Source organism: Theropithecus gelada, chromosome 18, assembly GCF_003255815.1.
Source record: "Theropithecus gelada isolate Dixy chromosome 18, Tgel_1.0, whole genome shotgun sequence".
In the NCBI taxonomy this organism is placed as follows: Eukaryota; Metazoa; Chordata; class Mammalia; order Primates; family Cercopithecidae; genus Theropithecus; species Theropithecus gelada.
In genome coordinates, this window is record NC_037686.1 from 56,729,693 (window position 1) to 56,753,550 (window position 23,858).

The window sequence follows — 23,858 nt, forward strand, 5'->3', positions numbered from 1 at the left end:
ATGGAGAAAAGATGTGGGTGAATCCTGCATCAAGACTACTGAGGAGATGTTCTTGGGAACAGTTACTTTTAGGATTCCACACTGAAATCACCTGGAGAGCTTTATAAATTATTGCTGCCCAATTCCATTTCCTAAGATTTAATTGGGGATTTTTTTGAAGTAGAATTACCAAACTGGAAAGTTCTGGGAAAGCTTTCTTCAGTGAGATTCATCCCGGGTATGCAAAGGTGGTTGAATGTGCATGAATCAATACATGCAATACAGCTCATTAACAGAGCCAAAAACAAAAACTATATGATTATTTCAATAGATGCTAAAAACGTACTTCATATAATTCTACATCCCTTTATGATAGAAGCCCTCAACAAACTGGGTATAAAACAAATATACCTCAAAATAATAAAGGCTATAGATGACAAATCCACAATTAATATCATACTGAATGGGGAAAAATTGAAAACATTTCAATAAGATCTGCAACAAGACAAGGATGCCTAATTTCACCCACTTTATTTAATACCTTACTGGAAGTCCTGGCCAGAGCAATTAGGCAAGAGAAAGAAGTATGAAGCCAGCCAAACTGAAAAGGAAAAACTCAAATTAGCTTTGTTTGCACATGACATAATCTTAGAAAAACCTAAAGACTCCGCCAAATATCTGTTAAAACTGATCAATGAAGCAGTGAAGCTGGAGGATACAAAATTGGCTTACAAAAATCAGTAAGATTTTTATACAACAACAGTGAAAAATCAGAAAAAGAAACCAAGAATGAAATACCACTTACAATAGCTACAAAAAATATAAAATATGAAACACCTGATAATCAATTTAACCAAAGATGTAAAAGATTTCTACAAGATAAACTATAAAACATTCATGAAAAAAATTGAAGAGGACTCAGAAAAACTAGAAAGATATTCATACTCTTCAACATCATGGATTGGAAGAATTAATGTTGTTAAAATTACCACCCAAAAGCAATTTACTGATTCAGTGCAATCCCTATCAAAATACCAATGTTATTCTTCATAGAAATAGAAAAAACAATCCCACAATTTGTGGGGAACCACAGAAGACCCCAAATAGCCAAAGCAATCCTGAGCAAAGAAAACAAAGCTGGAGGCATCCAACTACCTGATTTCAAAATATACTACAAAGCTATACTAAGCAAATCAGTATAGTCCAGCATAAAAACACATAGACCAATTGAGCACAGTAGAGAACCCAGATATAAATACACACATTTGCAGCAAACTCATTTTTGACAAAGATGCCAGGAACATAAAATGGGGAAAATACAGTCTTCAATGAATGGTGCTCTGAAAACTGGGTAACCATTGTCAGAAGAATGAAACTAGACTCCTATCTCTCAATATATACAACAAACAAATCAAAATGAATGAAAGACTTTAATCTGTGACCTGACACTATGAAACTACTAGAAGAAAACACTGAGGAAATGCTCCAGGACATTGGTCTAGGCAAAGTATTTTTTTTTTTTTTTTATGTGCAAGGGCTCAAAAGCACAGAAAACCAAAACAAAAATAGACATTGGGGATTACAACAAGCTAAAAAGCTTCTGCATAGCAAAATAAACAATCAACAAAAGGAAGAGATAACGCACAGAGTGGGAGAACATTTTTCCAAACTATCCATCTGACAAGGGATTAATAAGCAGAATATATAAGGATCTCAAACAATTTAACAGCCAAAAAAAAAAATTGATTTAAAAAATGGGCAAAAGATCTGAACAGATTTCTCAAAAGAAGACATACAAATAGCCAATGGGTATATGAAAAAGTGTTCAACATCACTAATCATCAGAGAAATGCAGATTAAAACCACAATGAGCTATCATCTCATTCCAGTTAAAATGACTTGTATGAAAATGACCAGGGGCAGGCATGGTGGCCCACACCTGTAATCCAGCACTTTAGGAGGCCGAGGTGGGTGGATCACCTGAGGTCAGGAGTTAAATACCAGCCTGACCAACATGGTGAAACCCTGTCTCTAACAGACATACAAAATTAGCCAGGCGTGGTGGCACGTGCCTGTAATCCCAGCTACTTGGGAGGCTGAGGCAGGAGAATCACTTGAACCTGGGAGGTGGAGGTTGCAGTGAGCTGAGATCACGCCACTGCACTCCAACCCGAGCAACAAGAGCAAAACTGTAAAAAAAAAAAAAAGAAAGAAAGAAAAAAGAAGAAGAAGAAGAAGAAAGAAAACAAACAAAAAGGAATAATAAAATAATGAAATGCTGGGGAGTGAGAATGTAGAGAAATGGAAACCCTCTTAGTGGGAATGTCTATTAGTACAGCCGCTATAGAAAACTCTATGGAGGTTTTGCAAAATCCTAAAAATAGAGTTGTCATATTACCATCAATTCCACTGCTGGGTATAGATCTAAAAGAAAGGATATCACTGTATTGAGGGATATCTGCACTCCCACGCTTCCATGTTTATTGCAGCACTATTCACAATAGAGAAAATATGGAACCAACCTAAGCGCCCATCAATGGATGAATGGATAAAGAAAATGTGATATATATACGCAATGGAATATTATTCAGCATAGAAAAGAATGAAATGAAATTCTATCATTTGTAACAACATAGATGGAACTAGAGGTCATAAGGTTAAGTGTTAATAACCCAAGTACGGAAAGACAAATACTGCATGTTCTCGCTTATAGGTGGGAGCTGAAAAAGTGGATCTCATCTTCAAGATAGGAAGTAGACTGAAGCTTTCCAGAGGTGAGGAAGGGTAGAGGGAACGGAGTGTTGAAGAGAGATTGATTAATGGGTACAAATATACAATTTCATAGAAGCTAAGACCTAGTGTCTAACAGATCAGTAGAGTGAAAATAGTTTACAATTTCAAAATATTGTATTTTGTATATTTATTGTATATTACATATATGTATTTATAATATATCTATTTTACATTTCAAAATAACTAGAAGAGAGTAATTTGAATGTTTCTGCATAAAGACTAATATTTAAGATGTTGGAAGCCCCAATAACACTGATTTCATATTTACAAATTATATGAATGTATTAAATTATGCACCCTAAAACGATGTCAGCTATTATCTATTAATAAAAATAAATAATAAATAAATAATAAAAATCTGGCTAGCCCTCTCCCCACCCCCAGTCACCTGAAACCTTTCTGTTCCCCATGACTGCTCCAAAATGGGAAATAAGGTTTCACAGTAATTTCTATAATTTGTCAAATCCCCAAAGTCTAATTCTTATCTAATGCCCCAAAGTCAATGCCCCAAAGTCTAATTCTTATCTAATTCTTATCACAAGACCCCTACATAGATGGTTCATTTTAAATTTCTGTAAGGCAGTGTGCACCTTACATCTATGTACCAGGAATGTGCATTCTTCTGGTCCCTGAAGTTATGATTCACAGTTCACTACAAAGACACCTTAACTCGGGGTGGGGTGCGGGGTGGATTATCACTTCTTGATTGAAAGCTCCCGGAGAGTAGGGGCTTTTTTCTGCACAGCGAGCTGCCGCTTCCTGCACACCAGGAAATCCCCTCCGCCTGCGGGACCCGCCCCGCCCTCCTGCCCACGCGCCTGCTGGGTGGTGCCTGCTCGGGTCCCGACTGCGCCCGCCTCCCCACTCACTAGGATCTGATACTCCGCGCCGCCCAGACGCCTCTATTCCCGTCACTACCACCGGCCTCCCCTCGCTCCTGGGCAACGGTGCCCACAACGGCGGTACGTGTCTAGCTTTGGGAGCGGCTCCCACAAGCAGGCATCGGGTTATCCGCTCCCGCGCCCAGGAAACGGTAGGAGCCCGGGAAAGCTGAACCAGGCAAAGTTCCCTGAGCTCCGTCCCGGGGCTCCCGTCTTTCACTTGGTCTCGGGCCGGGGCCTCCCCGAGGGCAGGGGCGTGGCTGCGCCTGGCTGCGACCCCTGTGGATCCTGGTGTGGTCAGGGCGGGTGTTGGGGGAGATCGCGTGGAGCTGGGGGATGAGCCTCCAGGCTCAGCTCAGCTCAGCACGCAGGAGCTGGGAAGCGGGGGTGCGGAGAATGACGCCCCGCGATCCTCTCTGGTGAAGTACTCTTTGGGGTGGGAGGGGGCTGTGATGCCTCAGAACACTAGGACCCTAGGACCGCGGGACCCTGGGAGCGCGCACCTCCAGGGTCCAGGAGATGGGCCACCTGTGGGATGGGGGCGTCGCAGAATGTTGGTGCCATAGCTCAGGGCCCCTTGGCCATAGGTGATGCCGCAGAGAGCAGTGCGTTGGGAATTTCTGAGGATACCGAAGACCCTCGAGAGAGAACTAGGGGTGGGTCCCAACGGCAGCCTGGACCCTGAGCCTACCCCAGCGCCTTTTCCATGAATGAGCGCACGGGTTTCACAGCCCTCTGGCTCCCAGAGTTTGGCCAACACCACAGCACTTTTGAGAGTGTGCAGGCCTGCAAAGATCATCGTGAGGGACATTCCAGATCTTGTTTTTATTACATTCACTGACGGGATAAAATATTTCAAAATTCAGTGTCCTTAAGGTAAGATGGTGGGGGCCTTTTAATCATATTTTAATTTTGTTGTATCAGATCATATTGCCACTTAAGTTACTTCCTTTTCTCCTCCCACTACCCTTTAAAACCAAGTTTGGTGAGAATCAAGGACAAAAAACCAAATACCACATGTTCTCACTCATAGGTGGGAATTGAACAATGAGAACACTTGGACACAAGAAGGGGAACATCACACACCAGGGCCTGTTGTGGGGTGGGGGAGGGGGGAGGGGGAAGGGACAGCATTAGGAGATATACCTAATGTAAATGATGAGTTAATGGGTGCAGCACACCAACATGGCATATGTATACATAGGTAACAAACCTGCACTTTGTGCACATGTACCCTAGAACTTAAAGTATAATAATAAAAAAAAACCTAAGCTTGGAAAACAGAACTTACAGAAAATTAATATTCAGATGCTGTCAGGCATACTTAGATGCTAGGGGGAAACTGGGTCAGGTGAGGGTCCTCTTGCTTCTGGGGTCTAATTGCGTCTGATGACAGGAATGTGACCCAGAGCTGTCTCCTCCCTGTTGTGATTTATAAGACTGATGTGAAAAGTAACATTCGTATTTGGTCCCAGCCGAACAATCAATAGTATCTAATAGTAGAATAAAAATATTTTCAGATATGCAATAAATCAAAATTTATGTATTCTGTCTTAGAAAACTATTGTTCTAGCCAAACAAAGGAATAAACAATAAAGCAGAAAAGGCATTGGGGTTCAAAACAAAGGACATTGGCAAAAGGCTGTCTTACATGAGACAGAGATGCTGCACACTAAAGAGAAGTGAGTTTGGAAAGGAATAGTCAGCAATGTGAGTGATTAATAGCAATGGATGCAACACATTGGAATTATGAAAGAGAAGGGTAGTACAATTACAGCCCAGCAGACAGCCTCTGAATGCAAGAATGTTTAGAAAAGAAAGGTATGTAACGTATTTAAATACTAATGTAATTTACATCATAATATATTTAGAAACCAAAATGGAATATCTATCTCAGTTTTGTCACTGGTATGGCCCTAGAAAAGCTTTTATTTTATTTTTAAACTTTTAAGCTTAAGTTTAAAAGTTTAAAAATATTTTATTTGCTGTGTTAGTAGTGTGCTTTAAAGTTTAAAGTAAAAGTTGATGTTTACCAAATTGACAAACAATAAGTTGGCCACTAACTAAAGTATAATAGTAGGGAAAGTTATTCTCTGCTTATGAAAATTCTGCTTTGGGAATGAAAATCCTACAGATTAAAGAAACCTGCACACCAGCAGGATGAGAGACTGTGGGAGACGAGCAGTGGGACTGAGATTATTCATATGTGGTTGAGCATATGAAGAAATTACTGAAAAGGTTTGACTGATTGGTGGAACACTTGGGGGCAAATTTGCTATATATAAAAGAAAGCCGAAGAAGGTGAGGTGGAAGAAATATTAACATAAGGAAAAACAGAGTTATGTCAGAAGAGGAATGGATTAATTGTTCACTACTTGGCTTAGCTATGAATACTATTTGATTGCACTAAAGCAAACACTTGGATAGAGGAGGTGAAATGCAGTGACTGAAGTAAGGGATGTAATTCCATAAATTAGGAAGCAATAGATGACGTCTAAAATTGTTAGGTCAAAAACAGTAGTATACACCTATTATAGCTAAACATGGAGGTAAATGCCAGGAGAAAGAGCAAGCTGACTTGTGATTGATTGCTTCTAGGAAGTTGGGAGGAATGGGAAGGTGCCTGTTGATTTGTATAATGTCTCTCCTAGAATTATTTACTAAGTGCCAGTTCATTAATTTCATAAAGAGCAAATCTGACTAAATCACACTAAAAAGAATATACACACATTGCAGAAAATGCAAAAATACAGGAGAATATAACTAACATCAATATTACCCATTGCCCAGAAGTATTCGATATTCAGTATTTCTTTCCAGTCTATTTGTGAATTATACTTATATGTAACTTTATTTCTAATTTACACTTAACATTAATCTTCATTTACATTCAATCACAGATATGACAGAATCTAACTGGTTCTCTATTGTTGGCCATTTAAAGATTATCTCTGTAGCATATGAAGTGCTTCACTAGTCATCTTTCTGCAAAACGTTTCTTATCAGTACATGTGAGTTTTACTTTCAGTGAAATTCTTTGAAATGAATTTTTTTATTCTGAATGTATAAATATTTTCTTGGCATTTTCTTTTTTCTATCCTTCCTCCTTCCCTCTCTTCCTTCCTTCCTTTTTAAAATGTAATTCTAAATTACACTCTGAAAATATTTACATAATCAGTTGTAGAGTACAGGAAGGAATACCTATTTTACCAGTGCTGGAAATTAATAGTTTCTGTACTTATGAATTTCATGTTTTAAAAAGAGAGCTTTAACTTGCTTTCTGCTTTCTAAAAAAAAACAAAAACAAAAACAAAAAACCTTGTACCATGGTGATTAAGAGATTAAGAGGAACCCTAGATCTACAGCGTTCTTCAGCAACCACAGACCTGGTTGCTAATCCTTGCGTTGCTGTTTGTAGCTGGGTATCCTCAGAGGCAAGATACCGACACAGCGAAGACTCCATTTATTTGCTTGTAAAATGCAAATATTCGCTGCACTGACCCCATCCGGTTGTACAGATTAAATGAAATTATGCATCAAAAGCCCCAGTTTAGTTTTTGTATGTGTACCTATTTGTTCACTGAGGAAAAGTATCCACTCTCTTAATAAAGTGAAAATGCAATACATAGTAAGCCCATATTGATGTAAAATTGTTTTTAAATCCATTGTTTCAGGCTCACTGTCATGGACGCTCTATCAGAAGCAAATGGCACCTTTGCATTAAACCTTTTGAAAAAGCTAGGGGAAAACAACTCAAACAACATATTTTTTTCACCCATGAGCATGTCGTCAGCCTTGGCCATGGTCTTCATGGGAGCGAAGGGAAACACTGCAGCCCAGATGTCTCAGGTACCTAGAGCCACTTCAAGACAAAAATAAATGCTACTAATTTATCAGTAATGCTGGTCTAGAAGGTCCAAGAAGGTCTCACATATCTGGGCCTTGGTGCTACTTGGTGGCTGGGGTCGGGAGTACCCTACAAGCAAGTCTTTTCATTCCTCCAGAGCCCTTCCACATGGCCTTTCCTTAGGGAAGCTTGTGCATCCTTACATCATGGTAGCTGCGTTATAAGAGAGCCAAAGTGGAAGCTGCCAGGCTTTTTAAGGTCTAGGCTTAGAACAGAGCTACATCTGCATTCTCTTGTTAAAAGTAAGTCTTGGGGCCATCCCAGATCCTAACAAAGGGGAGGGAGACTCCATCTTTTGGTGTCAGGAGCACCATGTGTATGCAGAGACAGAACACATGTTTGGCAGCTGTGTTTTTAGACAAAGTACCACAAACAGTGAGCGTTTAAGTAACCTGAATCATTTTGTTAGGGTTTGCAAAAGGCATATCTAGTCATACCAATATTTAGATAATATTGATTTTACATAGGAAGTGATTGTAGGGAAGCTTAAGAAGAGCTATAGGTAGGGAGAATGGGTGGATGTCAACCCACTTTCTATCTTTAATTAGTGTAATAGTGCATTCTCATACTGCTATAAAGCAATACCTGAGATTGGGTAATTTATAAAGGAAAGAGTTTTAATTAACTCACAGTTCCACATTGCTGGTTGGAGGCCTCAGGAAACCTACAATCATGGCAGAAGGCAAAGGAGAAGGAGGCACCTTCTTCACAGGGTAGCAGGATGGAGTGAGTGCAAGCTGGGGAAATGCCCGACACTTATAAAACCATCAGCTCTTGAGTGACTCACTCACTATCATGAGAACAGCATGGAGGAAACTGCCCCCATGACCAATTACCTCCACCTGGTCTCACCCTTAACATGTGAGGATTATGGGGATTATAATTCAAGATGAGATTTTGGGGGGAGACATAGCCAAATCATATAAATTAGATTAATCATCTTTTATGCTCTAGTAAGGATCTATAAATCTCTTAATGTTGAATATAGCATTGTGCCTATTTTTGAAGTCAGGGAATACTGAAAATTTTATTTGTTTTTAAAAATTTCAGGCACTCTCTTTTAGTAAAATTGGAGGTGAAGATGGAGATATTCACCAAGGTTTTCAGTCACTTCTTGCTGAAATTAACAGAGCTGGTACTCAGTACTTGCTTAAAACTGCTAACAGGCTCTTCGGAGAAAAGTCTTATGACTTCCACACAGTAAGTTGTACTTTATGTTTTATCAAGAAAATAAAGATAGCAATGTGATGGACACTAGTAGAAAGAATGTGGGCTCTGAATTCCTACAGGTGGGCCTGAATTCACAACTTCATTCCTTAACTTCACACGGCTCCTCTGATTGTTTTATTGTCTATAAAATAAGTCTTATAGCAAATACTGACAAGACATTAATGAAGCTTAAATGACTTAATCTTTATAAAAGAACTGACACAGAGCATAGCACAATTGGAGATGAATCAGCCGAAACAAAGAAATGATCAAAATGAGTATTTCTAGTAATTGCTTTGCAGATGATGTTAATTTTTTGTGCATCATGACACTTTCCTAGCTTTTTATGTATTTAAATATTTTGATTGGATTTTTAGACACCGCAAATCTTTTAAAACATATTTTAGCTAACTACCTTGGCTCTATTTGTTGACAAGCCTTTAATGACTTTTTTATCTTTTAAAAACAAAGGTACTCGGCTGGGCGCGGTGGCTCACGCCTGTAATCCCAGCACTTTGGGAGGCCAAGGCGGGTGGATCATGAAGTCAGGAGTTCAAGATCAGCCTGGCCAAGATGGTGAAACCCCATCTCTACTAAAAATACAAAAATTAACCAAGCGTGGTGGCGGGCATCTGTAATCCCAGCTATTTGGGAGGCTGAGGCAAAAGAATCCCTTGAACCCTGGGGGTGGAGGTTGCAGTGAGCTGAGATGGTGCCACTGCACTCCAGCCTGGGTGACAGAGCAAGACTCCATTTCAAACAAACAAACAAACAAACAAAAACAAAGGTACTCAAGTAATTTCTTACACAAAACTGCAAGTAACACATATAAATCAAGAACCCTCATTAACCTCTAACTCCAATACTCCTCTTCTCAATGTCTGAGCTTTTATAAAGTTGAAGTCTATCCTGCTTCACATACAGAAATTTTGCTTTGTGAGGTTCCTCCCTACATTGTTATTATACTATACATATTGTTTTATACTTTGTTTCTTTTTACTTAACAATACGTCTTAAATTCTTTCCATCTCAGCATATGTGTATCTATGTCACTCTTTTTACCCATTTTCTAGTATTCCTAAGTAGGACTGTACTGTGATGGAGTAAACCTTTCCCTTATTGCTGAGCATTTAGGTTGTATTTAATCTGGACCATTACAGACTCTAATATCCCTGTACAAGATTTTGTGCTCATGTGCATTCGTTACTGTCTAAAATGGATGTGCAGAAGGGAGAAAGGGAATGAAACTTTGAAGCTTTAATAAATATTGCCAAATTGCTGTTACTGGTATTATAGCCACTTACATTCCCCAAAGCATATGTGTAAAGTGCTCATTTCCACCTACTATCAACAGCACTGCATATTATAACCCTATAAACCTTTGGAAGGGTGGGGCCAACCAAGAAACTGGACTAGAAGCAGCTCCTGTGTACCGCTGTACACATGAGAAGAAGTAGAAGGGGTAATGGACACTGACACTGCACACCGATCAACCATCTGAGAAATTACACTGGGTTCCATCAAGGCGGGAGGGGAGCACAGAGATCAGAGAGGAAGGAATCCAGGAACCAGCCTGTCTGAGCTCAGCGTGGAGCCAGGAGATTCTGTTCAACACAGGAAAGGGTGAATGAGTGAGAGCTCCCAGGGGAATTCACGATGTCCACCAGGACCTGTGCATGATTGAGAACAGGAGGATCCCCCTGACCCCTAACACCCCACCACTGCACTTCTAGACTGAGGCAGAGAGCCACCTGGACGTATTGTGGGGGCAACTCTCGAATCCAAGAAGGCCGCTACAAGCCTTGGGCCCCGAAGCAGACCATCGCCGGTGTCACATCCCCATTAGAAGCCACAGTTGCAGTGCCTGGGAGCAGTAAGTTTGCTCCGCCCCTTCTTACCAGACAGGGCTTGGTGCCAGCTTCTGCCCAGTGGTCCTGCTTTTGTGTGAACTGACCTGGAGAGTGCAGCCTCACGTTTTCCCAGGAAACACTCAGATGACAGGGTGCATGACCCCACCCACTCCCACCACTCATAGCCAGGAAGGCAATGCTTGGTAGAGCTTCTGGCCCAGCGGTCCCACTTCCGTGTGAACTCAGCTGGAGGGTGCAGTTTTATCTTGTCCCCAGAAACACTTGGATGGCATGCTGTGTGACCCCAACTTCCCCCACCACAAGTAACCAGGTGGACAATGCCTGCTAGAGCTTCTGGCCCAACAGCCAGCCCAACTTCTGTGTGAACTCAGCTATTGGGCACAGGTTCCTAGCATCCCAGGAAACACCCAGATGGCAGAGCATGCAACCCCACCCACCCCTGCCACTGGTAGCCAGGTGGGAAATGCTGGCTGTAGCTTCCAGCCCAGTGGTCACCCTCCAGTGAACTCAGCTGGAGGTCACAGTCTTCTGTTGTTCCAGGAATAACCTGGAGAGCAGGGCATGTGACCTGCCTACCCTGGCCATTGGTAGTCAGACTGGCAACACCTGCTAGAGCTTCTGGCCCAGTGCTGCTGCTTCTGTATCAACTCAGCCAGTGGATGCAGCTTTTCTGTTGCCCCTGGCAGCACATAGTGGGCAGAGTGTGTGACTCCACTCGCCCCTACCACCGGTAGCCAGGCAGGTAATACCTACTAAAGCTTCCAGTCCAGTGGTCTTGCTTCTGTGAGAACTCATCTTGCAGTGGCAGCTTTCTGTTGTCCCAGGAAGCACCCAGAAGGCAGAGCAGTCATTTCCACCCACCTCTGGTTGGTAGCCAGGCAAACCACACTTGCTATAGCTTCCAGCCCAACAGTCCTGCTTCTTCCTAAGTTTTTCGAGAGGCCCAGACCCCTGTCACGCTGGAAACACCTGAATGGCAGGGGGGGCAAGTCCATCCACTCCTGCCTGTCATAGGCAGATGGGCCACACTCACTAGGTCTTCTAGCCCAGTGGTTCCACTTCCACTTGAACCCTGCTGGAAGGTGTAACTCTATGTTTCCCCAGGAAGCACAGGGGCAGCAGATTAGGACTGGCCTGGCAAGGATACAGCTTCTCTGCCAGCTGTGGGCCGTGACTGAAGGAGCCCTATGGACCAGAACACCCAACAAAAGAAACACAGGCATGGAGAAAGTAATCAGAAGGAGCACCCCCAAGACCCAGGAGTAGACTAGAATCAGAGTCCATCAACCAAAATCATCTTGTGCTGTAATCAAACGTCCAAGTTCATCAAAGAAGAAAATAGCAAAATAATCTATCCAAAGCACAGCAACCTCAAGGACCAAAGGAACATGAGCCCACACAAATGAGAAAGACCCAGCAGAAGAACTCTGGTAACTCAAAAAGCGTGTCTTCTTATCTCTAAACGGTCACACTAGTTCCTCAACAATGATTCTTAGCCAAGCCGAAACAGCTGAAACATCAGAAACATAATTCAGAATATGGATAGGAACAAAGATCATCAACATACAGGAGACAGTCAAAACCCAATCCAAGAAACCTAATGATTACGATAAAACAATACAAGAGCTCATAGACAAAGTGGCCATTATAAGAAAGAAACAAATTGAATTGATAGAGCTGAAAAACACTCTACAATAATTTCACAGTGAAATTGCAATATTACCAGCAGAATTGACCACGTGAGAAAACAGTCTCAGAGCTTGAAGACTGGCTTTCCAAAATAACTCATTCATATAAAAATAAAGAAAATAAATAGAGAAGAATCAACAAAACCTTCAAGAAATATAGGATTATGTAAAGAAACCAAATTTATGACTCATTGACGTCTCTGAAAGAGAGAGAGAGAAACCAAGCAACTTGGCAAACATATTTCAGGATATCATTCATGAAAATGTCCCCCAACGCTAGAGAGGACAGCATTCAAATTTAGAAAAATGCAGAGAACCCCTGCGAAATACTACACAGGAACACCATCCTCAAGACGCATAATCATAAGATTCTCCAAAGTCGAAATGAAGAAGAAAAAACAGAAGGGGCAGGTCAACTACAAAGGGAATCTTATCAGGCTAACAGCAAACCTGTTAGCAGAAACATTGCAAGCCAGAAGAGATTGGGGCGGGGGGCAACATTTAGCTTTCTTAAAGAAAATAATTTTGAATAATTTTGAACCAATAATTTCATATCCAGCCAAGCTAAACTTCATAAGCAGAGGGGAAATAAGATCCTTTTCAGACAAGCAAGTGCTAAAGGAATTCATTACCACCAGACCTACCTTGCAAGAGGTCCTGAAGGGAGTACTAAATATAGAAAGGAAAGATCATTACCAGCTACTGCAAAAATACATGTAAATACATAGATCAGTGACACCATAAAGCAGCCACACAACGAAGTCTGCATAATAACTAGCTAACAATATGATGACAGGATCAAATCTACTACTAACCTCAAATGTAGATGGTCTAAGTGCCCCAATTAAAAGGCACAGAGTGGTACATTGAATAAAGATGCCCAGCCCAACCATATGCTATCTTCAAGAGACAAGTCTCATATGCAAAGACACACATAGGCTAAAAGTAAAGGGATAGAGAAAAAAAATATATGAAGCAAATGGAATACATAAAAAGGCAGGGATTTCTGTTCTATTTTCAGACAAAACAATCTTTAAACCAACAAAGATCAAAAAAGGCAAAGAAGTGTATTGCACATTGGTAAAAGACTCAATTCAATAAGAGGACCTAGGAAGAGGTCATACAATAATAATGGGATAAAATAACACCTCACTGACAGTATTAGACAGATAATCATGGAAGAAAACTGACAAAGATATTCAGGACCTGAACTCAATAGTTGATCAATGGACCTAACAGATATCTATAGACCTCTCCACCCCAAAACAATAGAATATACATTTTCTCATCTGTACATGGCACATACTATAAAATTGACCACACAGTTAGGCATAAAACAATATCCAGCAAATTCTTAAAAATGAAATCATACCAACCACATTCTTGGATCACAGTACAATAAAAATAGAAATTGATGTGATGAAAATTGCCCAAAACCACACAATTACATATAAATTAAACAACCTGCTCCTGAATGATTCCTGGGTAAATAATGAAATTAAGACAGAAATCCACAAACTCATTAAAGCTAATGTGAACAAACATACACCATAACAGAATATCTGGGACACAGCCAAAACAGTATTAAGAGGGAAGTTTATAGCTCTAAACACCCACATCAAAAAGTTAGAAAGATTTGAAATTAACAACATAACATTACAATTAGAGGAACTAGAGAAACAAGAGCAAACCAGCCCCAAAGCTAGCAGAAGACAAAAAAACCAAAACCAGGGCCTAACTAAAGACAATTGAGACATGCAAAATGATACAAAAGATCAGTGAGCTATCTATATGATTGTATGTATTATATTATATTAACAGATTCAATGCTATTTATATAAAACTATTTATATAAAACTACAATGACATTCTTCACAGAATTAGAATAAAACTATTTTAAAACTTACATGAAACCAAAAAAACAGCCCACATAGTGAAGGCAGTCCTGAGCAAAAAGAACAAAGCTGAAGGCATCACATACCTGCCTTCAAATTATACTCCAAGGTTACAGTAACCAGAACAGCATGGTACTGGTAAAAGAACTGACACAATGACCAATGGAACAGGATTCAGAGCCCAGAAATAATGCTACGCACCCACAACCATCTGATATGTGACAAAAACAAACCATGGAGAAAGGACTCTTATTCGACAAATGTGTGTGGGATAACTGGCTAGCCATATGCAGAATATTGAAACTGGACTTCTTCCTTACACCATATACAAAAATCAACTCAAAATGGGTTAAAGACTTAAATGTAAAACCTAAAACTATAAAATCTCTGAAGATAATCTAGGAAATACCATCCTGGACATAGGAACTAGCAAATATTTCCCAATGACAACACCAAAAGCAACTGCAACAAAAACAAAAATCGACAAATGGGACCCATTTAAACTTAAGATCTTCTGCACAGCAAGAAAACTGCCAAGACAATAAGCAGACTACCTACAGAATGGGAGAAAATATTTGCAAAATATACATTCAATAAAAGTCTAATATCCAGAATCTAAAGAATTTTGTTTTACATGCAAAAAACAAATAACTCCATTAAAAAGTAGGCAAAGGATATGAACACTTTTCAAAAGAAGACATATATGTTGCCAACAAACATATGAAAAAATGCTTAACATCACTAATCATTAGATAAATGCCAATCAAAACCATAATAAGATACCATCACACAGCAGTCAGAATGGCCACTGTTAAAAAGTCAAAAAATAACAGATGCTGGCAAGGCTACAGAGGAAAGTAAATAGTTGGTGGGGATGTCAATTAGTTCAGCCATTGTGGAAAGCAATTTGAAGCTTTCTCAAAGAACTTGAAACAGAATTTCCATTTGACCCAGCAATCCTATTATTGGGTATGTACCCAAAGGAATATAAATTCTTCTACCATAAAGACACATGCACACATATGGTCATTGCAGCACTACTCACAATAGCAAAGACATAACATCGACCTAAATGTCCATCAGTGGTAGACTGGATTTTTAAAAATGCACTACATATATACAATGAAATACAATGAAGCCATAAAAATGAATGAGATCATATCCTTTGCAGAAACATTGATGGAGCTGGACATCCATTATCCTAAGCAAACTAACACTGCAACAAAAAACGAAATACTGCATTTTCTCACTTTTAAGTGGGAGCTAAACTTTGAGTACACATGGACACAAATAAAAAAAACAACAGATACTGGGGCCAACTTGTGGGTGGAGGGTGGAGGAGGATGAGGATCCAAAAATTACTTAACAGGTACTATGCTTATTAGTGATGGGTGACAAAGTAATCTCTACGCCAACCCCCACAACATGCAATTTACCTATATAACAAACCTGCACCTGTATTCCTGAACCAAAAATAAAAGTTAAAAAAAGGATAGCCTGAGATAAAATGATTACAACATATATGATACACAAGGGCTAATATCCATAAAGCAAGAAAAGCACCAAAAACACCATTTTGATTATTAATGGAATTGAACAGCTTTTGTTTTTTTTCTAATCAAACTGTTTAATCAGCTGTTTATATTACAGAGCAGAATGTGAAATTTAAGTGCATTTTTAAAAAGTTTTACTTTACGTTCCCAGGATACAAGAGCAGAACGTGTAGGTTTGTTACATAAGTATACTTGTGCCATGGTGGTTTGCTGCACCCATCAACCCGTCATCTAGGTTTTAAGCCCCACATGCATTAGCTATTTGTCCTAATGCTCTCCCTCCCCTCACCCCGCAAGCCCCTCCTGGTGCTAGTGTGTGTTGTTCCCCGTCCTGTGTCCATGTGTTCCCATTGTTGAACAGCTATTCTATGTGAACTGAACATTTCTAACTTTTCTGTGAATCACCTATTTATATTTCCTTTGCACATTTTCCGTGGGGCTGGATGTTTTTCTTATTGATTTACAAGAATTCTTTATGTTTGGGATATCACTCTTACTGTGTTATATGATTTTTTCATTATTTTTTAAACTTGTTTCAAAATCTAAATTAATTGTTTCAAAACCAGCTGGTATACAAGAAAGGCTGTGAAGCATAAAGTTGAATATTTATGAGAGTTGTACATTATAGTGTGATTTTATGATGCATTTCACTTATTTTTATAGTCTTAGCTACTGTTTAGGTTATTACCACCTTTTATTAGCCTTCTGTATAAAGAAAAACAAAACTCCAACATATAAATATATACTTTTGGTGGATATTTTAAAAAACTGGTGTTAACATGTTGTTTTGATATTGTAATACAAAATAAAGAAATGAGAAATACTTGTCAACTATTTATCATCAATTTCTTATTTATTTATTTATTCTTATTTCCAAAATCCAAGACCAACAGCAGTAGATAATTAGATGTTCTTTTAGTTTTATTCTTCATGGCTTCTAAAATAGTAAGTTAATTTAGCTGACAATTATTTTAAAATGTTTAAAAGTTGAAAACATCACCTAGGGCCGCAACAAGTCATCAATATGTGATTCACCAGTTTTCTTTCAGGTTGTTTTCTTAGATTGAGAAATTTAACCAATTTCCAAACCATTGAGAAACAAGCAGAGCCAGCAAAATTGGCAAAGCCTGAATTATGGGAGGATTAAATAAAATGATGTATACAGATCAGTTATGCAATGCATGAAGCATACTGAAAATTCAAAAATGTTACATGATAAAGTGAAAATAATTCGTCAGTTATTCACAGTTATCTTGTGAGGTGAAGCTATTCCTGCTTCCCTGTTCTACAGGAGAGAACATGGAGGCATAAAAAGACTAAGCAATTTTTTGAATATCCCACAGCTAATAAGTTGCAGAACCTGTGTTCATAACTACCGTCATATTTCCTCTCCAATGCTGCACTGAAATGGAAGTATAAAATTTTGAAATAAAAACCAAAACCTGAAAAGGGGGATTAAATATTTACCAGTGAGCAGTAGGTGAGAAAGATTAGGAAATAATTTCATAGTGCGTGAACAACAAACTAATTATTTCAATCCATTTAATTTCCTCCACAGATTCTACTTTTATATGGCATAATGTAGGTTTCATGAATATCCTATAATTCCACCCAATAAATTAACAGATTATAGTTTGGACTTTTTTTTTTTTTGAGCCTGGGCTCTTGTTGCCCAAGCTGGAGTGTAATGGTGTGATCTCGGCTCACCGCGACCTCCGTCTCCCGGGTTCAAGAAGTTCTCCTGCCTCAACATCCCCAGTAGCTGGGATTACAGGCATGCACCACCATGCCCAGCTAATTTTGTATTTTTAGTAGAGATGGAGTTTCTCTATGCTGGTTAGGCTGGTCTTGAACTCCTGACCTCAGGTGATACACCCACCTCGGCCTCCCAAAGGGCTGGGCTTTTTTTGTAAAGTTGATCATACTCTAAAACAGCCAGAATCACAGCCACTGTCCACATGTGGTTATGAACGTTTCAAAGCAATTAATTAAAGTAAATGTTTACCTCCTCAGTCCCACTAGCCATATTTTTAGCATTCAATAGCTCTGTGTGGCACCACTCTGGACACTGGAGTTTACAACTTTCCTAGCATTGCAGCAAGGTCTGATAGAAATTGCTAGTGTAGGAGTATATATTTTATTCATCTAATTTATGAAACAACAGACCCAGTTTCATATTCCGTTGTTCTAAAACGTAGATGCAGACATAGCACTTGCTGTGTTAAATCCTTAGTCAGCGAGTGTAATGGTTTATAGAAGTGACAGATTCTATAGTCACAGTGTCTTGAAGCCTTTTTTTTAATAATAAAAAAAAAGACTTTATTTTTTAAAGCAGTTTTAGGTTCACAGAAAAATTGAGCAGAAGGTACATGCATAGCCTCTCCCATTATTAACATGCCCACCAGAGTGGTGGGCGACAGCTTAGTTGTTTCCAACTTGGGCAATTATGAATAAAGCTGCTATGAATATTTGCATGCAGGTTTTTTCCACACCTTTGGGTAAATGCCAAGGGTCATGATTGCTGAATCATACTTTTAGTTTTATAAGAAACTGCCAGACTGTCTTCCAAAGTTACTGTGCAATATTGCATTCCCAGCAGCAATGAATGAGAGTTCCTGTTGCTCCACATTTTTGCCAGCATTTAGTGTTGTCAGTGTTTTCACTTTCACCTAGCTCAAAATGTTTTTAGTGTCTTTTGAGATTTCTGTTTTGATGCATGTGTTATTTAAAAGTGTACTGTTTAATCTCCAAGTACCTTTGAATTGTTCAGCCATCTTTCTCTTATTGATTTCTAGATTAATTCAATTGCACTCTGAAAGCAGACATCAAAATGATGTTTATTATTTTAAATATGCTAAGATGTGTTTTATGGCCCAGAATATGGTCTATTTTGGTGAATGTTGCATGTAAGCTTGGGAAGAATGTGTAATCTGCTCTTGTTGGATAAAGTAGTCAATGCCAATTATATCCATCTCTTTGTTGACTGTTGTTGAGTTCAACTATGTTTTTACACATTTTCTGCTTTCTGGATCTATCCACTACCGATAGAGGGATGTTGAAGTCTCCAATTATAATAGTGGATTTATCTATTTCTCCTTTCAGTTCTATTTGTTTTTGCCTTATGTATCTTGATGCTCCTCTATTTGGTGCTTACATATAAGGATTGTTATGTCGTCTTGGAGATTTCTCAGTGCCTTTTATTATCTCATTGATGCACTGCCACTCTCTTGAAAGATCCAGCAGTTGTGTTGATGAAAATTATTTGATACACAGATCACTGTATTACTTAGTTTATAAGCTAAGATTAGGAATAGCTGAAAAGAATTTGGACTTTAGGTGAATTTCTCACACTTGTTTGGAATTTATATATGATAAATAATAAAATTATTGATTTTCTGAGGTGTCACAATGAAGAAGTAAGTTGTTGGTGTTAATTATCTCATTAGCTGTGATATTATGTTGCTCAGTTTTTCCTAGTGTTTTACAGATTCCTGTGGCAAATTCTACCAAGCAAAGCTAAAGCAGCTTGATTTCCTGAATGATTCAGAGAAGTCCAGAACACACATAAATAACTGGATTGCTGAAAAAACTGAAGGTGAAAACATATTGGTATTTTATTTCAATAATATTTCAAACAGTCTTACAGTCAGTTTCTTCATAAAACTGTCACATATGACAAGGAGTGCTTTTTTTCTCTAAATAACTATGCAAACTTTAAAAACTTGCTTCTGAAATATTGCCAGAGTGTAGACCTTTTCTCTAGCTTTATCCCTGCTCTTATCATCTATCTGTGATATCTCTCAATATGCAGTACATCTCTTCCAGAAGAACCTACACATTTTTGTTGTTAATATTAGATAGGGTTCTATTCACACATAGAATTAACATTTGAATTTAAAGGCCTCCCTCTCTGGTATTGCCTATGCGCTATGGTTTATCTATGTAATATGGCAGGATGCTTGGCCATGTCTTTTCTTTTCTTTTCTTTTTTCTTTTCTCTTCTTTTCTTTTCTTTTTCTTTTCTTTCTTTTTTCTTTCTTTCTTTCTTTTTTTTTTTTCTTTGAGACAGAGTCTTGCTCTGTTGCCCAGGCTAGAGTAAAGTGGCACGATCTCAGCTCACTGCAACCTCCACCTCTTGAGTTCAAGCAGTTCTCCTAGACAGGAGATACAGGCACCTGCCAGCATGCCCAGCTAATTTTTGTATTTTTAGTAGAGGCAGGGTTTCACCATGTTGGCCAGGCTGGTCTTGAACTCCTGACCTCAAACGATCCATCCATCTCGGCCTCCCAAAGTGCTGGGATTGCAGGCGTGAGCCACAGCATCCAGCCAGCCATGCCCTTTTTAGGCTTTAGTTCTTAAACTGTTCTTACGCTTGCTACAACTGCTCACGTTTTTGCCAGTCTTTTATGTTTATTTCTTTAAACCACAGGCACCAATCATTCCTTGCTATATATTATCAGGTCATCCTCTCCCATTAATATCTACCTGTTTATTTTATGCTTTCTATTCAAATAGTGATGTTTTTATTACAAGAGCTCTATTTCGAGTTTTTGTTGCAGTGTTGTTACTATGGTCATTGTGAGGATAAGCATCCCTTTACATGGTTATATTTTAGGACACCATGAACTACCTTCATGCATACTTGCTTTCTCAAACAGATGACATAATCTGAATATCCCTCCTGATGAAATCATCAGGGAATACTTTTAGCTAAATGGTTCTTTAATTCTTCTTAACAGGTAAAATTACAGAGATGCTCTCTCCAGATTCAGTTGATTCATTGACTAAGCTGATTCTCGTGAATGCCATCTACTTCAAAGGAAACTGGGAAAGTCAGTTTGTGAAAAAGATGACCAGGGAAATGCCTTTTAAAATTAGCAAGGTGAATATTTTTCAATTTCAATGGTGATTCTTGGGAACAGTCTCCGTCTTCACGTTGGCTTTAAAACTTGACTCTTGGTAGCTTTGACATGACCCTTTGGTAGTCCAGCAGCAGGACTCCCCTCCAAACCTAGGGGCCTTTCTCTTACCCTTCATCTCCTTTTTGTGTCTCATCAACAGTGGCTACATACTCCCAGCCTTCTGGTCCAGCTCCCTATCTCATCTGTATTCACATCTATACCACAAATCTGAGTCTATAGCCCTTGGCTTCCCAAAACTTGTGAGATAAAGCTCAAAGAGTGGTATGATGTGTGAGGCTCTTGGATCTCGCATATTTCTCTATCTTCATTTCTCAACAGTACCTACATGTGCCTTCCTTTCTTTTATTGTTCCTTCTGGAAAGCCTCTCTGACAGTGCACCTCCCTAAGCTGTCTCTTCCTCCAAGCCGTCACAGCGATCCCTCCCGCTCCATGGTGGCACTCCAGTGGTTGAATCCGGTGTCCCTTTTCCCACTTTGTTTGTTGCCATTTGAGTGCAGAGACTGCTACCTTACCAGTACCTTGTGCTCAACAAGTACTGAACCAATGAATTATGTTCAGTCTTCTGTTGATAATAAAGACGAATAAGCACAAATTTTAACCTAAAAACTAGGTGAGCAAAAACACTTACACAGGACAGACATAGAGTGTAGCTACCTCCAACTTGGAATACATTATTTGCAAAAGGCCCTTTATCTTTCTCTAAATCTGGTTTATTCTTTCTTTTGTTTAACTCTAGAGATTTCAGGATATATTCAAAAGTAGACAGAATAGATTAAGTTAATTATTAATCACTAGGTAAATCTTCTGTGCCCACCTGAGCCTGATTGAGTCTTTGGTTTCTCAAGGAATGTATGTTCTTTCTGGCTTTGTTTTAAAATGAACTGTTCCATTTTCCCCTGGAAAACTATTTCTGTCCTTAAATTTTTTTTTGTTTTTGTTTGTTTGTTTGTTTGTTTGTTTGTTTGTTTGTTTGTTTTTTGTGAGACGGAGTCTCGCTCTGTCGCCCAGGCTGGAGTACAGTGGCGTGAACTCAGCTCACTGCAAGCTCTGCCTCCCGGGTTCATGCCATTCTCCTGCCTCAGCCTCCCAAGTAGCTAGGACTACAGGCGCCTGCCACCACCCCCAGCTAATTTTGTTTTTGTATTTTTTAGTAGAGACGGGGTTTCACCATGTTAGCCAGGATGGTCTCGATCTCTTGACCTTGAGATCCACCGGCCTCGGCCTCCCAAAGTGCTGGGATTACAGGCGTGAGCCACCGCACCTGGCCTCTGTCCTTAAATTTTTTAAAACAAAATTTGTTTTGTTTTAAAATTTGTGTTAGGATTTCGTTAAACTGCAATTGACAGAAAACTCAACATGCAAGGTTTAAACTCTTGATATTCTTCCTCCACAATAGGAATTCTGGAGGTGGGCAGAGGCCAAGGCTGATGTGGGATGTAAGTGAAAGTTTCAGGGAATCACTCTCTCTTCTGCTCTGCCTTCATTACTTCCATGACTTACTTCCTCATGGTCACAAGCTGGTTCAGACATTAGATACACGATCCAGGCAAGAGAAAGCAGCAAGGACAGAGGAAGAAGAGTAAATCTTGTCTTTCTAAGGTTCTGCCATTTTTCTCATGAAGGAAAACTTTTTTTCTTTATCTCACAGGCCAGAATTATTTTATGCTATAAGGAGATGAAGAATTCTGTTTTACTTTCTAGTCTTTACACACACACACACACACACACACACACACGCAAAAAAAAAAAAAAAAAAAAAAACAAGTTGCAATGAATGTTAAGTGTACCAACCTATGTACTTTCTCAAAGGGTGAAGATTTTGAGATGATACACATTTTTATTTTAATTCTTTAATTACAAAATAAAATAAAACTTACCTATACAATTGCAAATTTAGTGAATCACTGAGTTACCACAAATGACCAAGATTGGATCCTTTCATATCACAAGACTAGAGGTATTGGGATCTGAAAGTGGGGAGAGGAATTTTCCTAGACCAGTGGTTGGCAAACTATGCCCAATGGCCAGGCCTAGTCCATCACTTATTTTTATAAATAAAGTTTTATTGAAATACAGCTTTGTTCATATGCTAAAATACTGTCTATAGGTGCTTTCATTTTACAACAGCAGAGTTGAGTATCATTGAGTGTCCCTAACTTGAAAATCCAAAATCTGAAGTGCTCCAAACATCTGAAACTTTTTGACCACCAACATGATGCTCAAAGAAAATGGCCACTGAAGCATTGTGGATTATAGATTTTTTTTTTTGTACTTTAAGTTCTAGGGTACATGTGCACAATGTGCAGATTTGTTACATATGTATACATGTGTCATGTTGGTGTGCTGCACCCTTTAACTCATCATTTACATTAGGTATATCTCCTAATGCTATCCCTCCTAATGCTGTCCCTCCCCCCTGATTTTAAGATTAAAGATGCTCGGGACAGGCTCGGTGGTTCACACCTGTAATTCCAGCACTTTGGGAGGCAGAGGCAGGTGGATCACGACGTCAGGAGATCAAGACCATCCTGGCTAACATGGTGAAACCCCATCTCTACTAAAATACAAATATTAGCTGGGCATGGTGGGGCACACCTGTAGTCCCAGCTACTTGGGAGGCTGAGACAGGGGAATCGCTTGAACCTGGGAGGTGGAGGTTGCAGTGAGCCGAGATCGCACCACTGCACTCCAGAGAGAGACTCTGTCACACACACACAAGAAAGATTAAGGATGCCCAACCAGTAGGTATAATACAAATATTTCAAAATCTGAAAAAAATCCAAAATCTGAAATGCTTCTGGCCCCATACATTTCAGATAAGGTATACTCACTCAGCAATTGAGCAGAATTATTGTGTAGAATATAATCATGGTCCTCGAATCATTCTTACTGTTTGAGGATGCATTAGCAACAGATGTGGTGTTCTTCTAGTAAGTTGTGTTAATTTTCCTTTTTTTTTCAGTATTTTTGTTGTTAAGTTTGTTTCTTCATTTATTTAATGAACAGTGATTGAGCGCTCACTATATGTCATGTATTGTGCTAGGTACTATTCCAGCCATGTTCAAAATCTGCAAAGTGTCCCTCTCCTCATGGAGCTTACATGTTCCTCGGGGAGAAAGACAGTAAACATATATTAAAAAGCAGTGCTATGGAGACAGG

The 23,858-nt window shown here is 39.3% G+C and overlaps 1 protein-coding gene across 2 annotated transcripts in view; it reads left to right on the forward strand.

Moving 5' to 3' along the window:
• LOC112611525 (serpin-like protein HMSD) overlaps positions 1-23,858 on the forward strand; it is a 43,404-nt gene that overhangs the window by 15,975 nt on the left and 3,571 nt on the right. The window contains exons 1-4 of one of the 2 annotated variants that reach the window (XM_025365446.1): positions 7,335-7,502; positions 8,611-8,760; positions 19,254-19,371; positions 20,516-20,658. In XM_025365446.1, coding sequence (XP_025221231.1) covers positions 7,338-7,502; positions 8,611-8,760; positions 19,254-19,371; positions 20,516-20,658 — 576 coding nt within the window. In that variant the 5' untranslated portion in view covers positions 7,335-7,337. Of the gene's footprint in view, positions 1-7,327; positions 7,503-8,610; positions 8,761-19,253; positions 19,505-20,515; positions 20,659-23,858 lie in introns of those variants that run through there. The other variant, XM_025365447.1, reaches the window with a different exon arrangement.